General features: G+C 47.2%; 1 protein-coding gene across 1 annotated transcript; it reads right to left on the bottom strand.

Moving 5' to 3' along the window:
• Positions 1 to 2,312: 2,312 nt before the first annotated feature.
• On the bottom strand, positions 2,313 to 3,440 carry LOC125519109 (uncharacterized). Its single transcript, XM_048683988.2, has 3 exons — positions 3,178 to 3,440; positions 2,702 to 3,073; positions 2,313 to 2,541 (listed from the first exon to the last, which is right to left on the bottom strand). Exons 1-3 carry the CDS (start codon positions 3,268 to 3,270, stop codon positions 2,452 to 2,454), a joined length of 555 nt encoding a protein of 184 aa, XP_048539945.2. The 5' UTR covers positions 3,271 to 3,440; the 3' UTR covers positions 2,313 to 2,451.
• Between the last annotated feature and the right edge of the window lie 9,587 nt (positions 3,441 to 13,027).

The raw sequence follows: 13,027 nt of genomic DNA, 5'->3' as shown, positions 1-13,027 counted from the left end.
AGAATAAAACATGGTTAAAAAAGGAAAAACCGTTTCAGGCCAGGAACGTTCCAGAAGGTTCCCAAAACCGGAACGTTTCCCCAAAGATACCGCAACGAAGAAACAGGAGGGGAGCGAATGCTGGGCCGGCCCAAGTGGGAGCGACAGGTTGCTCGCTCTGAGCGAAGCTGCGGAGATTTTTTTCTCAAAAAAAAAAAGCTGCGAAGATTTGACGCTAACGAGCGTCATATAGGAATCACCCGTTCCTATGGTTGGAACTTTGTGCGCCCGTTATAGTGCATTCTGCAACTTGGCACACACTCCCTCCGTTGTGGGCCAGCCCACTTACTTTTTTCTTTATGTTTAAACCCAAAAAAACATGCGCGCACCATTCGGTTCAGTAAGAAAAACACTAAACAACTTGGTCGCCGGACCGGTTGTGCTAGTTTCCTTGTTTTATTCTTTTATATGCAACGCTTAAAAAGCAGTTATTTCCTGTTTCTTTTCTTTTTTTTCTTTTTTTCCTTAAATTCGCATAAAAATCAAATTCATGAACTTATTGTTTCAACTTTGTGAAAATTTTCTTCAAAATCGATGAACTTTTTCCAATTGACGAAAATTTTCAATTTTTGTGACCATTATTCAAATTGATGATTCTTTTAAAAAAATCAATGAACTTTTTTAAAAATCAGTATTTTTTTCCAAATCAATGATTTTTTTAAGTTTGATTAACTTTTTCCAAATTTGTGTCTTTTTTTCAAAATTGATGAATTTTTTTCCAAAATCGATGTACGTTTTCTCCAATGCATGAATTTTTTTATAAAATCCTTAAACCTTATTTGATTTCACAAATTGTTTCATAAATAAAAAAAAATTCACAGTTTTTTTCTACCACATCAACAACACAAAAACGAAAAAGAAACTAGCGAACAACCAACAAGGACTAGCGGGAGGCAAGTTGTGTTGCTGGGTCGTAGCCCGCTCGGGCGCGTATGAGCACCGGCGCTACTTCCACGCGGAAGGTAGCGCCTTAGGCCTCTCCCGGTGCTCCACCGTGTACGGATGCTAAGGATGCCTCAAAAGCCAAAAAATGATGTGGCAAATCTATTAAAGAGGAGAGAGAGCATTATGGTGACCCAGGAGGAAACGGTTCTAAGCACGTGAACCTATGCAAAGTACCTACTGACCAATGCATGAAGGAGTTCTATTGATAAAGAATTAACTAAACCAAGCTTAGCAACAAAAGCTAAGTACCCATGCATTGGGGACATTAGTTGCCAAGACAATTAATGCAGTTAGCACCTCACCTTAGCACCAATGCATTGCAGGAGGTCTTAGGAGCCCCCCACGAGACGATCGAGTCATCACTCGTGAATGGCCGGTGGCCCACATAGCCATGCACAAGTGCCAGTTGTTGGGTCCCTAGTGCTTAAGGGTCTAGGGAGGAGGCCTCAGGGTCACCACATTTGTCAAGCTGGTCGGTCCTGAACGGTGGCACACACAACTGGTTCTTGGTGGCACCAAACACCATGAAAATGAGCGTCACATAGAATACGCCATCTGCCATAGTCTGGCAGCCTCCCATTTGCCGAGCTGCAAGGCAAGCTAGTCGTAGCCTTCAATGGCTTGCCATGAGGGCTTCAGGATGCCGCAGAGCGTGAGAAAAACGAGGATGAAGAGGTAGAATGTGAGATGTCCCACTAGTGATTGTGATAGACGTTGGCGAAGATGTGGTGAGGGGGGGTGGCCTTGAACATGACAAGAGTGTGTCATCTGAGAGACCATAATACGCCATGGCGGTTTCATTTTTTATGAGGCGTCGATGAGATTAGTTGAATTTCAATAATTTTGGTGAACACCAAAATATTACTATCCACACTGCTTGAGTCGGGTTTATGGTCTTATTTTTTTGTTATGGACCCCTTTAACTGGCGAACGTTCACCGAGAGAGGTGACATTTGCGAACCATTTCGCTAGCCATTTTATTTGTGAGAGACAGTAAAGCGACATGATAGTTTCTGTCAGAAAAGAGATCTCGTCTCAAAACTAAACCGCCATAAAAAAAGGTTATTTGCCATCCTCTTCGAACGTCAGCCAGAATAAGATTTCCGTTGTGCTCTTCACACCCTGGGCTGTCTTAAGAATATGCATCGGTATACTATATACCCATACCACCACGCAGCTTTTTTCCCCCTTTACTTTCCCCTTTCTGCCACGAATACCACGCAGCGCTTTATCGTGCGCATGGCATAGCATATGGTGCGCCATCCAGGAAAGAAAAGCAGCGACTTTTAGCCTAGGAGCAGAAAGGAAGACAAAGAAGGTGGCCAAAATAAAGGAAGACGAGCTTTGTTTACAGAGGATTAGCACTGAAAGACAGCGAGGAAGGAGGAGAAAAATGAAAAGCTTCATCGGCTCTGCGATACTGGCTACGGCTACTACCACTACTACAGATCAAAAAGAAAAAAACTTCTAGCATAAAGCTCCTAAAGCCGCCATCATGGCGAGCCCTACCACCAGCGGCGCCATACCGGGCCGAGCCAAAGCGGCTCCGCCCACGTCCTGCAAAAGATGAATCAAAATGTCAAAGAGTGAACAGGAAAATCGGAACGGTGAGTGAAATGTGGGAGCAGATCAATGGAGGTTGACGGAGCATGAAAAGAAGCAAAAGGGAGGAGGTAAAGGAGAAGACGTGGGTGGTGGAACCGGCGGCACTACGCACCTGCCGCTTGACGCCGGGCGCGGGCATGGGCAGGATGGTGGCCGTGTCCCTCACGCCGCGCGGGACCGGCACGGCGGGGCTGCTCTCGATGACCGGCGCCCCGCTTCCGGAGTCCGGCGCCGGCGCGTAGGATGGGGATGAGGCTGGTGCGCGCGCGGGGCCCGCCGACCACGGCGCGAGCGCCGGTGCGTGCGCGCCACCACGGGCCCGCCTCTCCTCGCCTCGGCCCCGCTTCCACCGCTCCGTCGGCAGCCTCGGCCTCATCCCGTCGTCGTCGTTGGCGCCGGTCACCGGAGGCGGCGCGGAGAGCGGTGACTGCACCGGCGAGGGGTCCGGCACGATGAAGCTCAACGGCACCTTCTCCTCATGCAGCTGCGCACCCCATTGCCGCAAGTAAACGCAGTGTTATATTCACGTACGTGACGTGAAGACATCCATAATTCGATGCTACAACTAAGCTGTACACACGCACGTACCTTGAATGCTTGCGACGGGTGCAGGAGCATGGAGCAGAGCAGCAACGCGAGCAAGGAGGAGGAGGAGTAGCATTGCACGGTGGAAGCTCCCATCTCTTCCTTCCACAGCGCTTGGCCTACTCCTCGTTGCTTGTGCAGTTGCGCTTGTGCTGCCGCTTGGTTCTGGAGCTCGAACAAGTAGCCGTGGCGCGACAGCGAGTGGTGGGAGTAAATACGGAGCGAGGAGGCACCGCACCGCACATGGTGATGGTGGTGCCTGGCGCACTGACCTGCAGTGCAGTGCAGGCAATGGCACAAAGCATAAAGCCCAAAGCCCAAACTGGTAAGCGAGTAAAGCCTGTAACAAACGAACAAATTACCAAAGCACGGACGCCTGGCTTTCGAGGGCCTTTTCAGCGTGATGATGGGAGGAAAGGTTATGTTAATCGATCGGCGCCTAGATTCGCGATTAATCTGTAGCTAATCGTTCGCACGCACCCGGTGACACGGACGAGCAGAAGGTGGCGGAACAGGGACTGACTGGGAGTGTGCAGCAGCGGCGGCAGCCGAGCGTGGGAAGGCAGCGCAGTGGGGTTTTACCTTTTGGTCGCGGCTTTTTGCTCGGTGTTTCGAATCCGGGCGGGATGATTCCGACGAGCGCGCGTGGAGTTCGAGGCGCTTTCCGGGCCCGATAATTGTGACATGAATGGCTGGCACGCGCACCACCACCGTCGTCAACTCTCCTCGCCGCCGCTGTCCCGGTCACCAACGACGGTGGGCGGGGTCCGGCTGGGGTTTCGCGTTTTTAACCGCTTCTTGGTGTCCTTGCGATGCAATGCGCCCGAGAGAGCCCCGCAGCGGTGGCTGTGGCGGTGGCGGCATGCGATGCTGCTGCTGCTCGCCTGTCATCGCGCATGATCGATCTTTTTGGATCGACAGCGTTATCCGTTAGGAAGCGTGCGTTGCACATCGTCCTAACAAGAAGCGAACGCGCGAAAGGCGCTCTATCATGGCCTCATGATGCGTCCGAGTATACATGCATAGCTGCGAATCCACTTACAATGAAACGAATCATTGCAGCGCACTCTTGGTGGATTTGGTCTAGAGACGAACAGAGTTATCAGTGATTGGATGATTAAAGAGCAAAAATAAGTAGTAGCGGAACAGCAGCTACTCTTATTAGTTACTACTTCCTTGGTATGAGTTTATTAGTCTTCAAATTTTGAGCATAAATTTTATTTGTAAAATAGTATATGTGGTATTTTTGCTTACATGTATTGTTGAATTTGTATTTGAAAGAAGTTTCAATTGTATTATTTTTTGCTTACATATATTGTTGAATTTATATTTGAAAGAAGTTTCAATTGTGTTATTTTTGCTTACCTATAACTCATATTTTACACAAATGCATGGTCAAATTTTGCCTCAAAAAACGAGGAGCCTAATATACCGGGGGGGGGGGGTACTTTTTTCACTTTTCTATTTCGTTCTTTTTCTTATTTAATGTTTTCACCTGTAGCTATGGCTAGTTACAGTGATGCATACTAGTGTACGATACTACCTGCACAATGCATAACATATTTTGTATCATAGGGACCTCATTTTTTGTGATGCATGCCTCATATTTCCTTTGTCTGCGAATAAGTGTACTTTGGCAATTAAAATTTGTTCATAAAAAAGTGTATTTCTATCTTCTAAGTGAACTTTAAAGTAGAAAAAAAGCTTCTCTCGCGTCACACGGTAATCACGACTAATAAGGCTGGCCATAGTGGTGGTACCTTAGCCGGTATCATGCACTCGGGAATAGCAAACACCCTAATGTGGCCGAAAATTAAGGAAGGGAGTAACATTGATAGATACCATATCATAATTAATGATGTGTTACTTTGTGTCATGCATGGCCATAAACACATGGTCTCATTGCTTTCTACATGCACTTAGCTCATTGGGGTGAGGTAATTAGAGCAACTCCGACGCTCCGACGCAAACGGACGCGCGTTTTGTCTGTTTGGGTCGGCTAGGCGCTCGCTGTCCGCATGTGTCCGGCCGGTGTGCCCAACCGACCGACGCATTTTTTGTTAGCATACAAAGCAAATCTACATTAAAAAAGGCCAGCGGCCACAACTCATGACGACCGCCATGCCAGCGGCCGGCATACATGCCAGCCTCCAAAAAACAACACACTGTTCATTGTCGGCACACACGCCAATGGTCGACACAGTTGCCAGCACACAAAAAGGCGGTAGTTCAATCACGCCATACATCTCGGCCGTGGTCCTACCGGCACACTTGTCGGCATGCAAAAAAGATGTCGCTCTCCGTCATAGATCAATCATCAAGCTTGAGCATCTCTCTTTGCATCTTATCGAACCATGGCCTCCTTCTCGAGGACACCATGCTCAAGTCCACCGTCATGATCTTCACCTCCTTCATCATGCAAGCGAGCGCCACTTCTTTTGCTTTGGTCTTGGCTTTGGTCGCCTCTATCTCGAGCTTCTCCGCTTGCATGTCCACCTCCATTTCTAGCTTCTTCGCGTGCATTTCTGCCTCCATCTCGAACTTATTCGCTTGCATTTCCAACTCCATCTTGAGCTTCTTCCTTTGTATCTCGATGTAGGCCTTCAATTTCTCTGCTTTATCTTGGCGGCGCCTCTCCTCTCTTGTTTCCTTTTGGGTAATCATGCCTTGCAAAGTTTTGCAAGGCAAATGCCACTGCATCATGCTTCTTCTCCTTCTTGGACTTGGTCTTTCCCCACGATCGCTTCTCTACCTCACCATGGTCCTCGGCGGCTTACGACCCTCCATTCTTCTTGAGGGCGGCATATTACTCCTTGAACTTCTCATCGTCTTTTATGAGCATCCAACAATGGGCGAGGGTGAATGACTTGTTTCCATGCTGGGCCTTGAATGCTTCCAAAGCTTGGAATTCCTACAATTGAGGACACGAATGTATATTTATATGCGCAATCAACATGCAAGCATCAAACAACGGAAACGGGAATGAAGATGGAGGAATTGTATACCATGTCTTTGGTGCCGAGGCCACTCAAGGGACAGCCCTCGATGCTCTCAAGGCTGGCACAAAACTTGTTGCACCCTTGTTGTTGGAAATATGCCCTAGATGCAATAATAAAATGATTATTATATTTCCTTGTTCATGATAATTGTCTATTATTCATGCTATAATTGTATTATCCGGAAATCGTAATACATGTGTGAATACATAGACCACAATGTGTCCCTAGTGAGCCTCTAGTTGACTAGCTCGTTGATCAACAGATAGTCATGGTTTCCTGGCTATGGACATGGGGATGTCATTGATAATGGGATCACATCATTAGGAGAATGATGTGATGGACAAGACCCAAACCTAAGCATAGCACAAAGATCGTGTAGTTCGTTTGTTGTAGCTTTTCTGAATGTCAAGTATCATTTCCTTAGACCATGAGATTGTGCAACTCCCGGACACCGTAGGAGTGCCTTGGGTGTGCCAAACGTCACAACGTAAATGGGTGACTATAAAGGTACATTACAGGTGTCTCCGAAAGTGTCTGTTGGGTTGGCACGAATCGAGACTGGGATTTGTCACTCCGTATGACGGAGAGGTATCTCTCTGGCCCACTCGGTAATGCATCATCATAATGAGCTCAATGTGATCAAGTGGTTGATCACGAGATCATGCATTACGGTACGAGTAAAGTGACTTGCCGGTAACGAGACTGAACAAGGTATTGGGATACCGATGATCGAGTCTCGGGCAAGTAACGTACCGATTGACAAAGGGAATTGAATACGGGATTGATTAAGTCCTCGACATCGTGGTTCATCCGATGAGATCATCGAGGAGCATGTGGGAGCCAACATGGGTATCCAGATCCCGCTGTTGGTTATTGGCCGGAGAGCCTTCTCGGTCATGTCTACGTGTCTCCCGAACCCGTAGGGTCTACACACTTAAGGTTCGGTGACGCTAGGGTTGTAGAGATATGAGTATGCAGTAATCCGAAAGTTGTTCGGAGTCCCGGATGAGATCCTGGACGTCACGAGGAGTTCCGAAATGGTCCGGAGGTGAAGAATTATATATAGGAAGTGTAGTTTCGGCCATCGGGAAAGATTCGGGGTCACCGGTATTGTACCGGGACCACCGAATGGGTCCCGGGGGTCCATTGGGTGGGGCCACCCATCCCGGAGGGCCCCATGGGCTGAAGTGGGGAGGGGAACCAGCCCATAGTGGGCTGGTGCGCCCCCCCCTTAGGCCCCCCTGCGCCTAGGGTTGGAAACCCTAGGGTGGGGGGCACCTCCACTTGCCTTGGGGGGCACTCCACCCCCCTTGGCCGCCGCCCCCTTGGGAGATCCCATCTCCAGGGCCGGCGCCCCCCCAGGGGGCCTATATAAAGGAGGGGGAGAGGGAGGGCAGCCGCACCCAAGCCTTGGCGCCTCCCTCTCCCTGCTACACCTCTTCCTCTCGCAGAAGCTCGGCGAAGCCCTGCTGCGATCACTGCTGCATCCACCACCACGCCGTCGTGCTGCTGGATCTTCATCAACCTCTCCTTCCCCCTTGCTGGATCAAGAAGGAGGAGACGTCATCCGCTCCGTACGTGTGTTGAACGCGGAGGTGCCGTCCGTTCGGCACTTGGTCATCGGTGATTTGGATCACGGCGAGTACGACTCCATCATCCCTGTTCTCTTGAACGCTTCCGCTCGCGATCTACAAGGGTATGTAGATGCACTCTCCTCCCGTTGCTAGTTGACTCCATAGATTGATCTTGGTGAAACGTAGGAAATTTTTGTTTTGTTTTCTGCAACGTTCCCCAACAGTGGCATCATGAGCTAGGTCTATGTGTAGTTACTATGCACGAGTAGAACACAAAGTAGTTGTGGGCGTCGATATTGTCAATTTGCTTGCCGTTACTAGTCTTATCTTGATTCGGCGGCATCGTGGGATGAAGCGGCCCGGACCAACCTTACACGTACGCTTACGTGAGACCGGTTCCACCGACTGACATGCACTAGTTGCATAAGGTGGCTGGCGGGTGTCTGTCTCTCCCACTTTAGTCAGATCGGATTCGATGAACAGGGTCCTTATGAAGGGTAAATAGAAATTGGCAATTCCAGTTGTGGTTTTGGCGTAGGTAAGAAACGTTCTTGCTAGAAACCTATAGCAGCCATGTAAAAACTTACAACAACAATTAGAGGACGTCTAACTTGTTTTTGCAGCAAGTGTTTTGTGATGTGATATGGCCAGAGGTTGTGATGAATGATGAATGATATATGTGATGTATGAGATCGATCATGTTCTTGTAATAGGAATCACGACTTGCATGTCGATGCGTATGACAACCGGCAGGAGCCATAGGAGTTGTCTTTATTTTTTTGTATGACCTGCGTGTCATTGAGAAACGCCATGTAAATTACTTTACTTTATTGCTTAACGTGTTAGCCATAGTAGTAGAAGTAATAGTTGGCGAGCAACTTCATGGAGACACGATGATGGAGATCATGATGATGGAGATCATGGTGTCATGCCGGTGACAAGATGATCATGGAGCCCCAAGATGGAGATCAAAGGAGCTATATGATATTGGCCATATCATGTCACTATTATTTGATTGCAGTGATGTTTATCATGTTTTTGCATCTTGTTTACTTAGAACGACGGTAGTAAATAAGATGATCCCTCATAATAATTTCAAGAAAGTGTTCCCCCTAACTGTGCGCCGTTGCGACAGTTCGTTGTTTCGAAGCACCATGTGATGATCGGGTGTGATAGATTCCAACGTTCACATACAACGGGTGTAAGACAGATTTACACACGCAATACACTTAGGTTGACTTGACGAGCCTAGCATGTACAGACATGGCCTCGGAACACAGAAGACCGAAAGGTCGAGCATGAGTCGTATAGAAGATACGATCAACATGAAGATGTTCACCGATGTTGACTAGTCCGTCTCACGTGATGATCGGACACGGCCTAGTCAACTCGGATCATGTTATACTTAGATGACTGGAGGGATGTCTATCTAAGTGGGAGTTCATTGAATAATTTGATTAGATGAACTTAATTATCATGAACTTAGTCTAAAATCTTTACAATATGTCTTGTAGATCAAATGGCCAACGTTGTCTCAACTTCAACGCGTTCCTAGAGAAAACCAAGCTGAAAGACGATGGCAGCAACTATACGGACTGGGTCCGGAACCTGAGGATCATCCTCATAGCTGCCAAGAAGATTATGTCCTAGAAGCACCGCTAGGTGACGCACCCGTCCCACAGAACCAAGACATTATAAATGCTTGGCAAACACGTGCTGATGATTACTCCCTCGTTCAGTGCAGCATGCTTTACAGCTTAGAACCGGGGCTCCAAAAGCGTTTTGAGCGACACGGAGCATATGAGATGTTCGAAGAGCTGAAAATGGTTTTCCAAGCTCATGCCCGGGTCGAGAGATATGAAGTCTCCGACAAGTTCTTTAGCTGTAAGATGGAGGAAAATAGTTCTGTCAGTGAGCACATACTCAAAATGTCTGGGTTGCATAACCGCTTGACTCAGCTGGGAGTTAATCTCCCGGATGACGCGGTCATTGACAGAATCCTTCAGTCGCTTCCACCAAGCTACAGCTTTGTGATGAACTTCAATATGCAGGGGATGGAAAAGACCATTCCTGAAGTATTTGCAATGCTGAAATCAGCAGAGGTAGAAGTCAAAAAGGAACATCAAGTGTTGATGGTGAATAAAACCACTAAGTTCAAGAAAGGCAAGGGTAAGAAGAACTTCAAGAAGGACGGCAAGGGAGTTGCCGCGCCCGGTAAGCAAGCTGCCGGGAAGAAGCCAAAGAATGGACCCAAGCCCGAGACTGAGTGCTTTTATTGCAAGGGAAGTGGTCACTGGAAGCGGAACTGCCCCAAATACTTAGCGGACAAGAAGGCCGGCATCACAAAAGGTATATGATATACATGTAATTGATGTGTACCTTACCAGTAATCGTAGTAGCTCCTGGGTATTTGATACCGGTGCGGTTGCTCACATTTGTAACTCAAAGCAGGAGCTGCGGAATAAGCGGAGACTGGCGAAGGACGAGGTGACGATGCGCGTCGGGAATGGTTCCAAGGTCGATGTGATCGCCGTCGGCACGCTACCTCTACATTTACCCACGGGATTAGTTTTAAACCTCAATAATTGTTATTTAGTGCCAGCTTTGAGCATGAACATTGTATTAGGATCTCGTTTAATACGAGATGGCTACTCATTTAAATCTGAGAATAATGGTTGTTCTATTTATATGAGAGATATGTTTTATGGTCATGCTCCGATGGTGAATGGTTTATTCTTAATGAATCTCAAGCATAATGCTACACATGTTCATAGTGTGAATACCAAAAGATGTAAGGTTGATAATGATAGTCCCACATACTTGTGGCACTGCCGCCTTGGTCACATAGGTGTTAAACGCATGAAGAAGCTCCATGCAGATGGACTTTTAGAGTCTCTTGATTACGAATCATTTGACACGTGCGAACCATGCCTCATGGGTAAAATGACCAAGACTCCATTCTCAGGAACAATGGAGCGAGCAACCAACTTATTGGAAATCATACATATTGATGTGTGCGGTCCAATGAGTGTTGAGGCTCGCGGTGGCTATCGTTATGTTCTCACCCTCACTGATGACTTGAGTAGATATGGGTATGTCTACTTAATGAAACACAAGTCTGAGACCTTTGAAAAATTCAAGGAATTTCAGAGTGAGGTTGAGAATCAACGTGACAGGAAAATCAAGTTCTTGCGATCAGATCGTGGGGGAGAATACTTGAGTCATGAATTTGTCACACACTTAAGAAAATGTGGAATAGTTTCACAACTAACGCCGCCTGGAACACCTCAGTGTAATGGTGTGTCCGAACATCGTAATTGCACTCTATTAGATATGGTGTGATCTATGATGTCTCTTACCGATTTACCGCTATCATTTTGGGGCTATGCTTTAGAGACTGCCGCATTCACTTTAAATAGGGCTCCGTCGAAATCCGTTGAGACGACACCGTATGAATTATGGTTTGGGAAGAAACCTATGCTATCGTTTCTAGAAGTTTGGGGATGCGATGCTTATGTCAAGAAACTTCAACCTGAAAAGCTCGAACCCAAGTCGGAAAAATGCGTCTTCATAGGATACCCTAAAGAAACTGTTGGGTATACCTTCTACCTCAGATCCGAAGGCAAGATCTTTGTTGCCAAGAATGGGTCCTTTCTAGAGAAAGAGTTTCTCTCGAAAGAAATAAGTGGGAGGAAGGTAGAACTTGATGAAGTATTACCTCTTGAACCGGTAAGTGGCGCAGCTCAAGAAAATGTTCCTGAGGTGCCTGCACTGACTAGAGAGGAAGTTGATGATGATGATCATGAAACTTCAGATCAAGTTGCTACTAAACTTCGTAGGTCCACAAGGACACGTTCCGCACCAGAGTGGTACGGCAACCCTGTCTTGGAAATCATGTTGTATGCAACGGTGAACCTTCGAACTATGAAGAAGCGATGGTGAGCCCGGATTCCGACAAATGGCTGGAAGCCATGAAATCCGAGATAGGATCCATGTATGAAAACGAAGTATGGACTTTGACTGACTTGCCCGTTGATCGGCGAGCCATATAAAATAAATGGATCTTTAAGAAGAAGACAGACGCGGATGGTAATGTGACCATCTATAAAGCTCGGCTTGTCGCTAAGGGTTATTGACAAGTTCAAGGGGTTGACTACGATGAGACTTTCTCACCCGTAGCGAAGCTGAAGTCCGTCCGAATCATGTTAGCAATTGCTGCATTCTATGATTATGAGATATGGCAAATGGACGTCAAAACGACATTCCTTAATGGTTTCCTTAAGGAAGAATTGTATATGATGCAGCCGAAAGGTTTTGTCAACCGTAAGAATGCTGACAAGGTGTGCAAGCTCCAACGCTCGATTTATGGGCTGGTGCAAGCATCTCGGAGTTGGAACATTCGTTTTGATGAGATGATCAAAGCGTTTGGGTTTATGCAGACTTATGGAGAAGCCTGCATTTACAAGAAAGTGACTGGGAGCTCTGTAGCATTTCTCATATTGTATGTGGATGACATACTCTTGATGGGAAATGATATAGAATTCTTGGAAAGCATAAAGGCCTACTTGAACAAGTGTTTTTCAATGAAGGACCTTGGACAAGCTGCTTATATATTAGGCATCAAGATTTATAGAGATAGATCGAGACGCCTCATTGGTCCTTCACAGAGTACGTACCTTGACAAGATATTGAAGATGTTCAAAATGGATCAGTCAAAGAAGGGGTTCTTGCCTGTATTGCAAGGTACGAGATTGAGCATGGCTCAATGCCCGACCACGGCAGAAGATAGAGAAAAGATGAGTGTCGTCCCCTATGCCTCGGCCATAGGGCCTATCATGTATGCTATGCTGTGTACCAGACCTGATGTAAACCTTGCCGTAAGTTTGGTAGGAAGGTACCAAAGTAATCCCGACATGGAACACTGGACAACGGTCAAGAATATCCTGAAGTACCTGAAAAGGACCAAGGAAATGTTTCTTGTTTATGGAGGTGACAAAGAGCTCGTCGTAAAGGGTTACGTCGATGCTAGCTTCGACACAGATCTGGATGACTCTAAGTCACAAACCGGATACATGTATATTTTGAATGGTGGGGCAGTAAGCTGGTGCAGTTGCAAGCAAAGCGTTGTGGCGGGATCTACATGTGAAGCGGAGTACATGGCAGCCTCGGAGGCAGCACACGAAGCAGTCTGGGTGAAGGAGTTCATTACCGACCTAGGAGTCATACCCAATGCGTCGGGCCCGATGACTCTCTTCTGTGACAACACTGGAGCTATTGCCC

Source organism: Triticum urartu, chromosome 7A (assembly GCF_056163025.1).
Source record: "Triticum urartu cultivar PI428250 chromosome 7A, HENAU_Tu73, whole genome shotgun sequence".
Lineage (NCBI taxonomy): Eukaryota > Viridiplantae > Streptophyta > Magnoliopsida > Poales > Poaceae > Triticum > Triticum urartu.
Note: the sequence above shows the minus strand (reverse complement) of the source record. Positions and strands in the feature narration are given on the sequence as shown.